The 12,989-nt window shown below is 42.3% G+C and overlaps 1 protein-coding gene across 3 annotated transcripts; it reads left to right on the top strand.

Annotated features, from left to right (window-relative positions):
* The first annotated feature begins 642 nt into the window (after positions 1–642).
* xkr5b (XK related 5b) lies at positions 643–12,750 on the top strand. Of its 3 annotated transcripts, none has more exons than XM_030415086.1 (13): positions 643–1,028; positions 3,139–3,228; positions 3,346–3,451; positions 3,592–3,758; positions 4,914–5,047; positions 5,220–5,298; positions 5,532–5,701; positions 6,057–6,168; positions 6,728–6,895; positions 6,987–7,177; positions 7,302–7,367; positions 7,480–7,660; positions 7,796–12,750. In XM_030415086.1, the coding sequence occupies exons 1-13, from the start codon at positions 920–922 to the stop codon at positions 8,503–8,505; spliced, it is 2,283 nt and encodes a 760-aa protein (XP_030270946.1). In that variant the 5' UTR covers positions 643–919; the 3' UTR covers positions 8,506–12,750. The 3 variants fall into 3 exon arrangements, with proteins under 3 accessions (XP_030270946.1, XP_030270945.1, XP_030270947.1); XM_030415085.1 differs by having other exon boundaries at positions 7,302–7,385; XM_030415087.1 differs by lacking the exon at positions 643–1,028 and adding an exon at positions 1,375–1,827 and having other exon boundaries at positions 7,302–7,385.
* The last annotated feature ends 239 nt before the right edge of the window (positions 12,751–12,989 follow it).

Below are 12,989 nucleotides of genomic sequence, written 5' to 3'. Positions count from 1 at the left end.
ATCACTTGTTTCTACACTATGTGCTCTTTGAGAGGGTTCGATCACAGCGTCAGATACATCTGTACTTTTCAAGACACAACATTGTCATTATGAGTTTTGTTTGTTACAGAAACCATTTTGATCTCACTTTTTTGATTGAAAATATTGTTTCCTGACTGTCTGCAGCCAGGCCACCCCAATCAGCTGTGAAACTATATGCTGTCATTATACAAACGAGCTCAGGGGCTGAAAAAATGTCACCATTGCAACACCTCAACAAAAGAGTAATTTTCAAGCTTTGGACATTTTATAAATCTCTCATTTTAGAATCGTCTCCAACTGTTTTATCTTTTGTTTTTGTCTGTATGGCAGTGATGCATCATGTGTCTTATTCCTCAGAGGTCTAACCAGGGGGAAGGACTGCAGATGAGCCACATTTAGAAGACCATTGGTTGCATTTTAATTAGATGTAATAATGCATACATGTATTGTCCCTGTCAGATAAACTGATACATACATAAATGAGCATTTGTGTGACTGATGTGTGCTTTTCTATTTGTTTAATCAGGTGTATTAAGTTACATTCCAGCCTATTGTGTTCTTGTTATACTACAACATAAGAAAAGCCACGATGTCATTGACTGATCACACACTCAAACACACACATAAAGACAACATGTGAGGAATCGTCTGTAGTTGTGATATATGAGTCTGATGTCTGGGCTGACCACCAGGTCTGTGTGTGTCTGGACCGTCTCTCCTCCTCCAGCTGCACCGCTGCCGCTTTAACGGGACGGGCGGTGACGTTGGGACGGGGACTCGGAGCAGGAGAGAGGAGGCTGCCGCAGCTGGACCGACTCCCGCCCAGGACCAGAACAACAGCGGCCTGCGGACCTGCACACACAGACACGCACCGCCAGTCTGAGCTTCTCCACCCGCCATGAGGGATTATTCGGCGACTCCGAGCAATGGAGGCGCCTGCATGCCGTGCTGCCAAGTTTGCGTGTTCGCCTTTACCGCATTTCTCATCATTGCAGAGAGGACGGCACGTGAGTCCTACCTGGGACACACACACACACTCACACCTACACACACACATACAAACACAAACACACACCGTGCACGTTTAATAATGAAGTGTGAGTGTTGTGTGATTGACAGTGTGATTTTAATGTGCTGGTGCGTGTTTGTGTTATTTGACTTTATTGGCGTGCGCGCGCATGTGCGCGGCCACCGCACGTACGTGTGCGTGCGTGTCTGTGTGTGTGTGGGATGGAGGAGACAGTAGGTGAGACAGAATGTTTCAGATGATTGTGTTCAATCATCCGCATCAATCATACGAACGTATAAAGTTGTACCTGTGTGTCAGCTGTTTGTGTGCGTGTGTGTGTGTGTGTGTTGTCATGAATTATAAAGTCAGAGCAGTCTGCAGTCAGCACCAGTGCGCCTCTTTCCTATTTTTACACGCTGCATGTTATGAAATCCTGCGTGCAGCAGAAACTGCAGACTCATTCCTGAGTTTCCATCTTCTCAGCTGCAGCATTTCAGCCTTCTGTGGGATCTCAAAACAAACCGGGGCCATGTTGTCACAAATTCAGCGCCCTTTTTTTTTTGGAGGTGCATGAATGGACGAGGGGATGGGCGTACCCCATGATGGAGGCCTAGTCTGCCAGGACAGCCCGCCTGTTTAGCAATTTAACGGTTCAGATTACATGAGTGGAGGAACGGAGGAGGGCAGAGCTGCAGAGCTGGGGCAGCAGAGACTGTAGGAGAGGAGAGAAGAGGAGAGGAGGGGAGGAGAGGAGAGGAAATGAAGAAGAAAGGAAAGGAGAAGAGAGGAAGAAAAAGGTAATGAAGAAGAAAGGAAAGGGGAAGAAAGGCTGAAAAAGGAAAAGGAGAGGAGAGGGGGCAGCACTCTTGTTGTCAACAAACCTTACATAGGATGCAGAACAGAGGTCATTTGAAATATTATGGACGTTCATAAGATGCCTAACTAACATATCCGGCAGCAGACATCGAGGTTCCAGCTGAGCTATTTACATGGAAGCTTAATACAATTATCTGATGAGATGTGGCTTTAAGTGCCCTGAAGTAGAAAGAATATAACTTTGTTGGCCTGTGCCATGATGTCTGTTCTGTATGCTGCAGAGTGTCTTAGCTACTGTAAATATAACAGAAGAAGAGCTCTGCCTGTTAATACAGTTATTAAGATTGTGTTCTGGGAACAAAATTTGCATTTGAGCAACTCTTATGTTTCCCTCACAAGAGGCAAACATACGGAAGAGGATTAGGGCCACACATGAATTTTTTTTGTAGTTCTGACTTTAAAGTCAGAATTCTGAGAAAAAAGTCAGAATTCTGAGATTAAAGTCAGAATTCTGACTTTTTTCTCAGAATTCTGAGATTAAAGTCAGAATTCTGACTTTTTTCTCAGAATTCTGACTTTGAAGTCAGAACTACAAAAAAAATTCACATGTGGCCCTAATCCTCTTCCGTACAAACACATGCAGAGAAAGCATATATTTATTCCAGCCAAATACAATTGATCAGAATAAGAATTTGCGTGGTTATTATGGTCCATGTAAACACAGCTTCATATATATCTGTATCGTGTATGTTGTCCAATATACAAGTTTACTGTTTCAGTGCACTGATGTCAGTTTGGACATGAACATGTATTTGTAAATCATCCAGCAAAAAGAATATGTGTTTATTTATGTATTAAGTGTGTATAAGAATATCAGCTGATATATTGTTATTGGAATTTTTTACTCCCTGATGTCGGCATCGGCCCCCAAAATCTAGTATCTATGTAAGATACGAGCTAAAAGGCTTCTTATTTAACATCACAACATAAACAGTATCATACAAAATACAATCTGTTCTGTAGTTATAGTATCTGCTTTATTGTCATACAGTTGTCTGTGCAGGTGTCAGGTGAGGCTCGTCCAAATATACAATGTGATTTACCTGATACAGATTGATCAGCGGCCAGTTGATTGTGAGAGATATCACAGCAGTCTATAGCATCATGAGCAGACAGAAGATCTCTGGATTTGAATCGTAGCAGTCCACTCTGTCAGTGAGTTCATAACATTTCTCATTTATTTGACTGCTCATTGAGTTTACGTCTGTGTTTGTACCCGTCTCTCTCCTCAGTGATCTACTGCTTCGTGTACTACCTGTGGGTGGGTCACAACTACTGCTATGCCTATCTCTCTGGCTTCACTGCACTGTTCCTGCTGCCAGGTGAGACGAACAACAACGAGACATCAATCTATATTTACAGCAGAAACGTGTTGTCGGTGGAGCTCGGTTACAGAGACGGACAGATATTTTATTTAGATTTGTCTTGTCGTCTGTCAGGTTGGGGTCCTCAGTGGCTCAGTTATCTGTGGTACCTGTCAGATGGAGGCATACGCAGGAAGTCTCTCACCTGGACACACATACTACACCTGGGGCTATTCAAAAGGTGGGCAATCCTTGTGTGTGTGCAGGAAAGACAGTTTCCAGTAAAAGTTTGCCAAGGTTTGTTTACATTTGATGTTTATGATGATAAAAAAAGGTGTTTACTGTGGCATTTCTTTCTCTCTCTTTTGTGTCTCTATCCAGGCTATTGGAGTGCATGACTCTGCCCAACGAGGACGTGTACGCTGAGATCATGCAGCAGGCCGATTGCTCCGCCTTACGTCTGTTCGAGGCCTTGGTGGTCACCCTCCCTCAGACGCTGCTGCAGTGCTATGTGCTCATCTGTACTGACATAGGAATCAAGTCTCCAGGTACGGGGAGACCGAACATGGGAATGTAGAAAGCAAAGTGTACGAGGGCAATAAGATCTGAAACGGCGCCCTTAATCTGTGTGTGTGGTAGTGAAATATATGTACCGTGTGCAACAATAATCAGCAGTCCATGAAGAAACAACTTTCCAGAGAGGGAATGTTACCAAACATTTTATTTTGAAGGACTCTTACTCAAACATGCACAACATAATGATAACAAAATATATCTAAAACTGTTAAAATCAATATTTTTTTATTTACAAAATAATGTGAAAACAAGGCTGCAGTCTGAAAGGGGTCTTTTGTTGTGATGAACCAGATAATTATTACCCGATTCTGCAGCTCTCCTCTGCTTTATGGAGCTCATAGTGATGGTTACCTCAGGAGTATGAAGAGACCAGAACAGCTGAAACAGAGTAAAGATTCAACTTTAGATTTTAGATGTTAATGATACTCTTTGCTAACATATGAACTTTTTTTAAAAAGGTTTTGTTTAACCAAGTGGCCAGAGAATGAGTTATTACATCATGTGGGAAGCTTTCAAGGGACACCCGGTGGTCCTCACACCTCAGGATAGCATGCACTACATTTTTAAAGTGGCATCTACTGTATTAGTTCTTAATTGGTTCTGTACGTGGTAAAGAATATTTCCACCCTGATTAAAAATACATGGGCAGGAATTGGACTGCTTATCCACTTTATCACTTCCTGCATTACATGAACACCACAAGATGTACTGTACAATAATGGGCGAGCTGGCTCCTCTAACGGTCTGTATTGTCTCAGTGCAGAGCTCTCAGTATTTCATCCTAACCTTAGTGTGGTTCGATTTTACAGATTAAGCCCCGATTATACACAGACGTGGTGTTGCTACAGGTGCAGCTGCTTCACAAATTACTTGGAAAAGCTTGTCTTTGGCCAAACAGCGTGACGCACCTGTGGAGCAGGGCTGCCTGCGCAACCAACGGTTAAATGAAATTGATGGAATATGTGGTGCAACTGCTAGAAACACGCAGTGCGAGACACAAGAGAGGAGGCACACGCCAAGCGCACCTTACCATGGGTAAACAGTGGTTCATGTATACCATTACTATGTATGGGAGTGTTCACATTTCTTTTCTTGTCCGCCTCCTTCCTGCTCTCTCTCCCCTCCAGCCTCAGTTTGTTTTGTGGTGTGTTTGCTGTCTTTGGCCTGGGCCTTGGTCCTCTATGCCAGAGCCTGTTCACTCATCAGACCAGGACACCTACAGATGACCCCCGCTGCCATTCTCTGTCGACTGGTGTGGAGGGTGGGCATGTTTAAACAACCCTTTATATATGGAGCTGGCATGTATATATATATATGTATATATATATATATATATATATATATATATATATATATATATATATATATATATATATCCGGGATCAATATAGTGTGGGGCTGTTGTGTGACAGATCTGTTTTTTCCGTCTGCAGGTTGGTATGTTGGGATCTCGATGTGCCATTCTCATGCTCTTCACACGTATCTTCAAACAATGGATCCTGGGAGTCATGGGTAAGTCTGGATGCCAAAGTTTCATCTTCAAACTGTTGAATCTGACAAACAGTTCAGTTTCTGAGAAGAATACTAGTCAATGTAGTTTACAGCCAAATCTTGTGGTGATGACACACTGTCATGATTCCCCTCCTCTACTGTTCAGTTTACAGTTTCGACTGAAAGAGTATGTTTATGTATGTATGAAAGGTTAAATATTTAACTGGTTGTGTGTGTGTGTGTGTGTGTGCCAGGCGTGCACTGGCTGGGGGCAACTTTCTGGATGGTGTCCCAGCAAACTGACATCATACGCTCAACTAGTCGATGGAGGATCTTCAACCTCGTCCTGGGAGCCATTCACATCTTCCTTTTCCTCAATGTGAAGTATGGACAATCCAGATGCCGCATGGCTGGCTTCTACCTGGTATGTGTGTGTGTGTGTGTGTGTGTGTGTTTGTTTGTTTGTTTGTGTGTCAGTTGTTGGCAGGACCATTGATAAAAACAGAAACACAGACACACAACATGTGAGACTCTAAAAACAATTATTTTGAATAAAGAAAAACAATTTATGAGATAAAACATATACAGTCTAACCTTTGGATTTTAACGACCAAATATTCTCATCTGCAGATGAAAATCTTCACGTTCACATATCTGAGATGCTGACACGACAATAGTTCAATAACAATCAAAACGCTGAATAAAAAACTACAAGACTGTGGGACAATATTTTGGGAAAGGGTAAACATCTTCCTCTGTTTTTGGTCATTCTTCTCCAGGCCATGTTCTTAGAGAACGCTTTTCTTCTTCTGGCGTCCTCGTGGTTGTTTACCATGGTGTCCTGGGATACTGTGGGGATCCCAGCTGCGGTCTTCTGCAGCTTCCTCATTGGTGAGACACATACACGATTTGATAACGCTGCGCTGGTGTTGTGCCTGAAATATCATGATTAATGATGCTTCAGGGCAATAACTGCAGCTGACCAATCAGATTTTTGTAATGTCACAGCTTTATGATTTGGGAAAAGACTGGAAAAATATGCATATGGAGTAGTTGACATGTGTTTATACCTTGAGTGGTCTGTTTAACCCAAACTAAGAATTTTTGATGCCTAAACCTAACCAAACTGTGACAGGAGAGTGAAACAGACCCCAATCTCCCGATGAAAGTCCTTTACTTTATCCAGTCAGACACAATGTAGACTAAGTTGAAATGGTGTTCCTCGAGCAACATTAATTATGATGTTGGAACAACACCAACACTGTGAGAAACACAGCCACACATTATGGGATTAGATTAAGAGTCTAGCTAGGCAGTGTGGCACAGCGGTTCATAGAAAATAATGCTAACACGCTAATGTGAAGCCATTAAGATGTTTACGGTGTTTAGCATGTGGGTTTACCGATTGTGCACAGCTTTGTTCCAAGGCCTTCTCTCTCTCTGTCTCCAGGAGTGATAGCGTTGGTGCTGTACTATCGTTTCCTCCACCCGAAGTCCTTCGAGATTTTCCAAAGTATTCGCCACAGGGGGATAGGTGGAGCCTGCATGGAGCGTGGATCTGCACTGTCATTGGAGGAGAAAGTCTCACCCACTTTCCATCGCCATGCGACACTGTCTGGTCTGTTAAAGATCTATCTATCTATCTATCTATCTATCTATCTATCTATCTATCTATCTATCTATCTGACCATTTTTGTCAATCTACTCAGGCGGTGGGACCCTCATGGATCTCCCTATCCAATGGGAAGGCTGGAAACATCACCACTGGCTGCTGATTCGCTTGGCCATGAAGACGGGGGATGTAACTAGGATCTGGTCGTCATATGGCGAGGGAGGACTGGCTGGTCTCATGGGTCTGTCTGAAGAAGTTCACTCCCCTGATGACTTCCGTGTCCCTCGGGTTTGTTGTGTCCCTGTTGTTATATCAAGCTCATTGGCATTAGTATGAAGACATCTCGATCTCGTCTGATATCTACTTCATTAACCTGTTTTTCCTAGCATTTGTGTTTTGTGTTTCTTGTCAGTTTACACCTGCTCAACCGCCGGTTCTTCAGATCTCACAGCCAGCTCCTCAACCAGCTCCACTGCAGGTGACCCAGACTCCAGAGGCAAGATCTCTGTTCAATTTATCCCTCAATATGTTCCTCTAAAAATACAGTAAAGTCTGCAGTCTGGGGCTCATCTGGGTGTCTTACCTCACAGGTGAAAGAGGTGGTGCCGCCACCAAAGCCACCTTTAAACACTGTGGTAGCAAGGCCAGTGAGAAAAGCTCCTCCCACAAGCATCCAGGATATGAGACGGTTTCCAGAGATCATCCCAGTCCAGGAGGTCATTCCTGAAGAGACTGCAGAAGAAGACTCCAGCGCCCCACCCTCAGAGAGAGGTTAGAAAAACACCTCACCCTCACTTACAGTCTTATTGCAGACAAGAAAACAGTTCATTTATTATGACTAGTGCCCTAGTCGTCACACCTCAAGTATGGTACTTCCTTTTAATCCAATGTGATTTAATTCCAAAGGTGAAGAGGAGTTTCAGAGTGCTGCTTACGGCTCACCAACTCCCTCATCTCCGCAACTACAAGGAAGCCTCCGCCACATTGACAGCAACGCTGGGACCCTGACCGAAGCGTCATCCTCCGTGGGCTCCCTGGACATCAAGACTCCAGGCTGGTCTCCCGAGCGACGTTCTCCTCTCCTGATTGGTTCTCCAGAGAAGAAACCAGCATTACCTGGAGAGTCCAGCACCACGCTGTACTTCAGCGCAGATGCACAATCTCCTTCCAGTGGGAGCTATCTTGGCTGGGGCTCCGAGTTGTCGCCCATCTCCACCTACAGAAGTCCCTACCGGATCAGGGAGGCTCGTTTTGTCACATCCACCCCGCGACTGGAGCCTCGGGCCGGAGCTGAGAGTCCAGGCCTGGCCCCTGTTGTTGTCATCCCTGCCACTCCCGGTACAACACCAGGTGGAACCCCTGGTGGTTCAACCCCTGCTGCTTCTGCTTCTGGAGCTTCGACACCTGGAGATTCGATATCTGCAGCTCCAACGCCAGTGGCCTCAACACCCGCTGCTTCGACACCCGCTGCTTCCACTCCTGGTGCTTCATCTCCTGGTGCTTCATCTCCTGGAGCTACTACTCCTGGTGGTCAGATCGTTCCACTCACTCCAGTCATCTCTCACGCTCGCAAACAGATTGTCCAGTTTGTGGACAGTCGAGAGAGGGCGGTGTAGGGCGGATAGGGGTACAGGGGAAGGGAAATCCTGGGTGGGCAATGATATCTTTTTCAATATAGCAGTTAATAATATACATGAATTCATACATCATCTAACTTGGGGAAGGCTTGGTGGGGAGTTAGGAGACATCTTCAGCTCAGCTCATTTGAATCAGTCCTACAGTAGAGATTTTTATTAATGTTTTCCCCTTACATGAAAAATGGAGATGCATTGGTGCACAGTGACAAAACATTTGCTAACCAGTCTAGTTAACAAATTTAGCAGTATTCATTCGTCCTTGTGTAACAGTATGAATCTCCCTGCATGGTACCGTGAAGCTCCTGTTGGCAGGTGATCGAAGAGGCCATCAGAGGAAGTTAGCAGTGACTAAAACATCTGTAAGGAATCTGGAGCGAGGGGAGTTTTTGTATTTTTTTAGTTCTTTCAAACCATTTGATATAAAACAAATCACTACACTATGGATCAGTATTAACAGGAGATTGGGTCTGGGTTACTCATCAAAAAGATAATAGATAAACAATCACAGGTGCTAATGAACGTGGGGCACCACTTTCATTCATTAAAATGAACCTTTACACTTGACAGAAAACTGAATGCAGTCAAGTCTCTTGCTTATCTCAGGCAGCAGAGTCAGCGACATAAAGGAACAAACGATTTATTTCAATAATCATGATGATTATATTTAAAATTGTGAAGCATAAACAATCATTTGAATCTTCCAAATGAACCAGGTGATTAAACCAGTTTACAATAATCAAACATGGTGTCCGCCTGCCTGCTGAGCGGAATCTCCTGTAACGCCACTCTTTTCTAAAATTAGTCTGACCCAATGAAGGCAAAGATCTGTTATTGAATAAATAAATAATGCGCACTTGTGCAAATCATAGTATACCTTCAAAGTCGTTGATGTTATTAAGCTAGCGAATGCTTTAGATGATGTTTTCAGGAAGCCGCTCGTTCATCCACTCAGTCAGTCCGTCACTGTGTGTACACTTCAGTACATGGTTGGTGTTTACACACATTTTCAGTATTTTCAGTCTTTAAAATAGTCAAAAACATTAATTGATGTCTTTATTTTCATGAAACTATCGGATAAGAAAATGACAAAAAGTAAACGTTTGAGGTAAAAAAACATTTTATAAAGGATCCGTTATGCTTTTGTCTTTTTGTAGCTGCAGTAATTTCAGTTATTCAGCATATCACAGCATGATATTCTGTAGCCCACACTACGATTATAACATGTGAATTTATCAAAGGGACATTTTAAAAAAGGAAAGTTTAGTGATCAGATATTTGATTTCAAAACATAAAGTTTACATGTTTGTTAATTACTTTGTTTATGACCTGCAGAAATGCTTTGAATCGCTTATTTAAAATGTAAATAACCAGAATTCCCCATATACCCTCATACTCTTCTTGAAATTGATAAAGTATGTAATCAGGATTTGGCTGGATGGACAAACAGACGTAATAAATCGATGTTCCTGTCTCCGGAAAGAGGAGGAAGATTTTCTGAACACCTCTGACGTTCTATTTTTTCAATTGATGAAAGAAGGGACGTGTTTGAATAATAATTAAGTATGATGTATGTCGGTACCAGTTGTGTGTACTGTTGATCTGAGTTGCTATGGCAACAAACCTCTGTATGCTGGGAGGGACTTTAAAGATACCTCACCACCCGCAGTGTTTTTTTCTGGCTCAGCCCAAATTGCTGTGGTCCCAGTCGGCTTTAAATTTTAGATTTTTACTTAATGATTTATAAATGATTTACCGCGTGTCTGCTAGCCTAGTTATAAGCATTTAACATTGTTTTTGGACCACTGGCACTCCATTTAATTTCATTACTTTTATTGAACAGCACACAGCCGGCGAGCTGTTGTCAGTGAAGCTTAAAGGCACATGTAGAAACTATGTACCAGCCTTGTAAAGACAGTTAAAGGTGCAGTATGTACGGATTTTCATTTAATACTTTAAAAAAAAGCTGATTTTATCAGGGGAATGCAAAGAAACAAGAGTTTGGACGGTATGTCCAAGACACCTATGTATTGCGTTGCAGAGATCTCTAATGATGTTAGCATGCTAACAAGCTAGCTCTGGCCCACCTTGTTTCATAATACCACCTGAATCTCAAGAGGGGGATGGTCCAGTAGTATAGTCCAGTCCTGCAGAGGATTGTGCTGACTGATGTCCAACCTCCCTCTCTTTCCTGTGCCCACCTGAACCCATGGTGTCCTCAGAGTCCTGGTAAAAGCCGAGGTAAATCATCTCATCAAACTGGACTCTGTTGGGCTCAGAGACCATGTTCGGCTCCAGTGCGGTCGTGTTTACTGAGTATTGCTGAGCTTCCCTTGCCTGCTTTCCCAGCACTGTTTCTGAATCCAAAACTCCTTTGTTATCAGTGCAAACAACACAACAGTCACCTGGTGCTCCGAGCTCCCAGTCAGGACAGAGTTAGCTAATAGGATGCTAGCTGCACAGTTACTGTATCTGAGTTAACTAGCTAATGACAGCTGCAGGTAGCAGCAGTTAGCAGTTACTCTGGTGATAATATGTTAATCTGCTGGGTGTGCGAATCTGACAGATAGCCAATTCTTACATATTGCACCTTTAAACATGTAATAGTAGTACAGTGTCATCAAAGGTGACTGTGTACCCAGCTGCTTTTTTTAAATTCACAATATGCAGGCTTGGTTTCCTTCTTGTAGAGGAAAATGTCATCAGATATAGACAATCCATCAGAGTAAACATGTAACATTACACCAGAACATTAAAGCTTAACAAACCTTGGTAGCCTCATTCACTAACTATGAAATTTGATGTGTGTCACCATGTTTGTATTTTACAGGCAACAGTACAACACTAAATCACTGGAGGAAATCTAATGTAGACATAATCTAAAATTAATAGCTCTAACTCTAAAAGACTATTGACCATATTCTCCTGTAAAGTCCACAAACTCACAGGCTATCAGCCGATCCATTAATTGAGCCTCCTACCTCAGTGAAACTGAATTTCCTTCCAGCAAAGCTCTATTATCTTTTATAGTGACAGGGAGAAATTATAACTGCTTATTTTATGGTATTTGAGCCTTTGTTCATCAGTATGAAACATTTTGGACAATGTAGCTACCAGAAAGAATGAGACTACAGAGGTTGCAGGGTAAAAAATGTTGCATACAAGTAAAATGATAATGTGCTGCTATGAGTTTCAAGATTGTCAATGACATTATTATGTTATGTTATATATTATTTATTTCAAGAAGTGAAATCTGATTGTAATTACAGATTGTGGTATTAACAATGTCTTCCATGGATTGTCTGTCTTTAATTTTTCTGTTTTTATTTAACTATGTTTTAATCTTTCTTTCTTTCTTTCTTTCTAAACAAATATAATTATAAAGTAAGGTCTTTATCTGTAATGAGCAGTCAAATGGTTGTGTTGCTCATGTTTGGTGATAAAACACGGGCAGCATTTTCGAGACTATAAATGGATTCATGGTACAAAGTACAGAGAAAAAGATGCTTTCGGCAGAACCGCTTTATCAAACTGTATTGAGCTGAAAGAAGTCACTGCATGTTACTCGTTCATACAGACATCCAGAGAATTGTATCTATTCCTTTTAGAGAAAGAAGCACTTGTAACTACTCACACACACATAAACATTACAGTACATGAGGGCACACGCTGGAATGTACGTGTATGCAGCAGCAATAAGCCAGCTAATGAAATGTATCTCAGTGCAGTTATTAGAAAATATCCACGCTCACGCTTTAGACGATGCCTTGGCTTGATCATGAATCAGCTTTGCCTTGTAGAAAGACAACTGCAGCTTGTCTCCGTGTGTGTGTTGCTTTATATTAGAAGTATACGCTTTGCTTTCTGTACCTGACGTGTATGAGAACGTTTGCTTGTGTTTCTTATTTGACTCGTTTTGTATTTTTTCAAACGTTCTTTTTTATATTTGGTCACAGTTGCTGTTACGAGACACATGGACAGCCACAGTGCAGTGTTTCAAGGTTTTCACTTGTGAAATTGTTTAGAGACAGTTTATAGTTTTCATTGACAGACTTGAGTTAGTTTGCTGATTGAGTGTAACGTCACTTAGTCACAGGACGGCCTCCATTTATCAACATGCGTCACCTCATCTCTGCAAGGATCTCCACAGAGCAGCTGTGGTCGGTGTTAGTGAGTCATTAACTGTGCTATCGATGTGACAAAATAAAGTCATAAATCATGATCCAAGCTCCGATTGATGTGTTGTTTGTTGCAGTAAACACAATGCACTTTTCATAGGACTGGATTAACCTGCGACTGTGGCCAGGGGCAATAATCATCACCTCTGCTCCGACTCTTTTGTTCATAGTATACTCCCATGATGGCACAATACATGACCCCAAGCAGATTATTTTTTTTACACTAGTTGAACTATTACATGTAATTTAAAATGAGGATCAGCTCTTGCACAACTTGCTTTGCAAATC

Source organism: Sparus aurata, chromosome 4, assembly GCF_900880675.1.
Source record: "Sparus aurata chromosome 4, fSpaAur1.1, whole genome shotgun sequence".
NCBI lineage: Eukaryota > Metazoa > Chordata > Actinopteri > Spariformes > Sparidae > Sparus > Sparus aurata.
The sequence above is the reverse complement of the archived record's forward strand: the minus strand, read 5'-3'. Positions and strand labels throughout refer to the sequence as shown.

Excerpts from the sequence above, each read along its gene's own strand:
- xkr5b (XM_030415085.1), top strand. The coding sequence starts at position 920 with ATGAGGGATTATTCGGCGACTCCGAGCAATGGAGGCGCCTGCATGCCG. Across the intron at positions 3,759-4,913 it reads CATAGGAATCAAGTCTCCAG|CCTCAGTTTGTTTTGTGGTG; the intron begins GTACGGGGAGAC and ends TCTCCCCTCCAG. Across the intron at positions 7,661-7,795 it reads CGCCCCACCCTCAGAGAGAG|GTGAAGAGGAGTTTCAGAGT; the intron begins GTTAGAAAAACA and ends TTAATTCCAAAG.